The 3,955-nt window shown below is 38.6% G+C and overlaps 1 protein-coding gene across 2 annotated transcripts in view; it reads right to left on the bottom strand.

The window, feature by feature from the left end:
• Positions 1–3,955, bottom strand: part of Adad1 (adenosine deaminase domain containing 1) — a 41,578-nt gene that overhangs the window by 27,291 nt on the left and 10,332 nt on the right. For both annotated transcript variants that reach the window (XM_031376645.1, XM_031376644.1), the window contains exon 6: positions 307–432. In XM_031376645.1, the coding sequence (XP_031232505.1) occupies positions 307–432 (126 nt within the window). The remainder of the gene's footprint in view (positions 1–306; positions 433–3,955) is intronic.

The following is a 3,955-nucleotide window of genomic DNA, read 5'->3' as shown; positions in this document are numbered from 1 at the left end:
CTGTGGTGGGGAAGGTTTAAGTGTCAGGCCCTTCACTAGTCTGCAGCTTTCTGTTGGCCTGTGGTGGGAAGGTTTAAGTGTCAGGCCCTTCACTAGTCTGCAGCTTTCTGTTGGCTCCTGCTCAGTTCATGTTGTCTTTACCTTTGAGAAGCTTTGAATATAACGACTCGCCTATCAGAAAAGATCACTTCAAATCAATGTAAAATCACTGTCTACAGAAGCAGAACATAAAATATACAGTATGGTTCAAATCATTAAGGTATTAATTTTTCTGTAGAGTAACATATACCAAATATATGGACGTACCTCTTTCAATAATGAAAGCAGCCAATGAACTGCTACATTTCAGATATTGTGAGTGACTAGAAATTAGTTGACCAAATGTTTCTTTAACAAGCTGTGAAATCTTGGCATACTGGACTTGTCTCCCTTCTAGGAAAAATAAAAATCAGGATGAATTTGAAGATTGTTATTTTTCTAAGAGATGTGTCATTTTGCAGTTACATTAGTGATTTATAGAGATATGTCCCCTCTTTGTTATGGTTATATTCAGCTGTAAAAGAATACAAGTTACAGAGCTCTTGGAGTAACTTCTTATGAATGATATGTCAGTACTAACCTTACTATCTGAACATCACTGTTTATGTTCGTAGAACTCAGTCAGATATGATTCTCAAACTCATTTGAGACATAGGGAAATTTTTTTTTTTTGCTATACAATACTGTCTATCTTACATACTATAACATACCACTTCCCTAACCTGTAACAATCAAAACATATTCATCATAGTCATCACAGGAAGAAATATGTAGAACTTGCCCCAATGAGAACTAGTGTAAACCAAAAGCATTTGAACTACTGATAAAGTTTCCCCATATTCCCACTAAAAAACTTGACTGCCCTTCTGCCCCTTTCACCCAGTCCTTTCTGCTGGAACAGACTCCTAGCTGGTCTGCTCCCATGAAGACACCACATTCTGACCCATCCTAGAGGATCTACTGCACTAAGAGCAGTTGACTGCTAGCTGGTCTGCTCCCATGAAGATATAATATGCTGAGCTATCCTAGAGGATCTGCAGCACTCAGAGCAGTTGACTCCACAGCTTGAAGGCAAGTAGGGCAACTGACTGGAGAAACTAAAAGCCTCCCTGGAGTTCTGCTGAACACAGAGAAACAGAAATCACAGCCCATAGGCTCCACTGGAGAACACCTTCACACAGGACAAAAGGTTGACTACTTTACTGAAGACCCAACGGTCTGAAGGCCTCCCAGGAGATCTACTGTAGCCAGGGCAACAGATCAGCAGCTTCTCTGTCCCTCTAAGGAGCCACCATTTTGAAGACCCTACAGGTGGTCTGCTACAGCCAGGGGAGCAGGCCTACTAGGAGACCTGAAGCAACCCAGGGACAAATGAGACAGACTCCAGAAAGAATCACCCAGACCAACAAACACCAGGGATGTCCAGATGGCAAGAGGCAAGTATAAGACCATGAGCAAAAGAAGCCAATATATGTGGGCATCATCAGAATCCAGTTCTCCCACCACAGCAAGCCCTGAAAATACCAACACACCCAAAAATCAGGAACCTGTCCTAAAATCCTATCTCAAGAAGATAATAGAGTCCTTTAAGGAGGGTATACATAACTTAATGAAAAAAATACAGGAAAACACAGGTAAACAGGTGAAGGAATTGAATAAAGCGATCCAAGACCTAAAAGTGGAAGTAGAAACAATAAAGAAAACACAAATGGAGGCAAACCTGGAAATGGAAAACCTAGGAAAGAATTACAGATATAAGTATCACCAACAGAATACAAGAGACAGAAGAGAGAATCTCAGCTGTAGAAGATACCTTAGAAGGAATTGACACAACTGTCAAAGAAAATTGAAAACATAAAAAACTCTTAACCCAAAGCATCCAGGAAATTCAGAACACAATGAAAAGACCAAATCTAAGAATAACTGGAATAGAGGAGAACAAAGATTCCCAGCTCAAAGGACCTGGAAATGTCTTCAACAAAATCACAGAAGAAAGCTTCCTCAACCTAAAGAAAGAGATGGCCATAAAGGTACAAGAAGCCTTTAGAACACCAAATAAATGGGACCAGAAAAGAAAATCCTCTCATCACATCATAATTAAAATACTCAACCCACAGAACAAAGAAAGAATATTAAAAGCTGCAAGGGAAAAGGGCCAAGTAACATACAAAAGTAGACCTATCAGAGTTACACCAGACTTCTTAACAGACTATGAAAGCCTGAAGAGCCTGGTCAGAGGTCATGCAGACTCTAAGAGAACACAAATGCCAGCCCAGGCTACTATACCCAGCAAAACTCTCAAATCAACATAGATGGAGAAACCAAAATATTCTGGGACAAAAGCAAATTCAAACAGTATCTTTTTACCAATTCAGCCCTACAGAGGATCCTAGAAGGAAAACTCCAACACAAGGAAGGTACCTGCACCGAAGAAAGACAAGATATTAAGCATCTCACAACAAAGCCAAAAGGGGAAAACCACAAGCACATAAAACTACCTACAAAAACAAACATATCAGGAACCAACAATCATCTCTCTTTAGTATCTCTCATTATTAATGGACTCAACTCACCTATAAAAAGGCATAAGCTCCACAAACAAGATCCAGAATTTTGCAGCATACAAGAAACGCACCTCAATAACAAAGACAGACACTATCTCAGAGTAAAAGAATGGAAAAAGGTCTTCCAAGCAAATGGTCCCAGGAAACAAGCTGGAGCTGCTATCCTAATATCCAATAAAATAGACTTTCAACCAAAAGTTATCAAGAGTGACAAGGAAGGACACTTCATATTCATCAAGGGAAAAAAAATCCACCAAGAGAAAGTCTCAATTCTGAGCAAGAGCACCCACATTCATGGAAGAAACTTTACTAAAGCTCAAAACACACATTGAATCCCACACAACAATAGCGGGAGACTTCAACTCCCCACTCTCACCAATGGATACGTCATTGAAACAGAAACTAAACAGAGACACAGTGAAACTTACAGAAGTTATGAACCAAATGGATTTAACAGATATCTACAGAACATTTCACCCTAAAACAAAAGAATATACCTTCTTCTCATCACCTCATGATACTTTCTCCAAAATTAACCATATATTTGGTCACAAAACAAACCTCATCCAATACAGAAAAACATAATCCCATGCATTCTATTAGATCACCACGGACTAAGGCTGGTCTTCAATAGAAATAAAAACAACAGAAAGCCCACATACACATGGAAGCTGAACAAATCCCCACTCAATGATAACTTGGTCAAGGAAGATATAGAAAAAGAAATGAAATACTTTAGAATCTAGTGAAAATGAAGGCACAACATACCCAAACTTATGGGACACAATGAAATCAGTGCTAAGAGGAAAATTCATAGCACAAAGAGCCCTGGTAAAGAAACTGCAGAGATCTTACACTAACAACTTAACAACTTAACAACTCTAGATCAAAAAGAAGTAAACTCACCCAAGAGTAGTAGACAGCGGGAAATAGTCAAACTCAGGGCAGAAATCAACAAAATAGAAAGAAATAACAATACAAAGAATCAACAAAACCAAAAGCTGGTTCTTTGAAAGAGTCAACAAGATGGATAAACCTGTAGTCAAACTAACTTAAGGGCCCAGAGGCATCATCCAAATTAACAAAATATGTGCTGTCACCTGAGGTTTTGATCTTAGCCATTCTGATTGGTGGAAGGTGGAATCTCAGGGTTGTTTTGATTTACATTTCTCTAATCACTAAGAACTTTGAACATTTCTTTAGATGCTTCTCAGCCATTCAAGATTCCTCTGTTGTGAATTCTCAGTTTAGTTCTATACCCCATTTTTTGATTGTTTTTTTTAAATTTTATTTTTTTATTAGATATTTTCTTTACTTACATGTAAATTTCTCCATTCCCAGTTTCCCCTCCA

Source organism: Mastomys coucha, unplaced genomic scaffold (assembly GCF_008632895.1).
Source record: "Mastomys coucha isolate ucsf_1 unplaced genomic scaffold, UCSF_Mcou_1 pScaffold17, whole genome shotgun sequence".
NCBI classification, from domain to species: domain Eukaryota; kingdom Metazoa; phylum Chordata; class Mammalia; order Rodentia; family Muridae; genus Mastomys; species Mastomys coucha.
The sequence above is the reverse complement of the archived record's forward strand: the minus strand, read 5'-3'. Positions and strand labels throughout refer to the sequence as shown.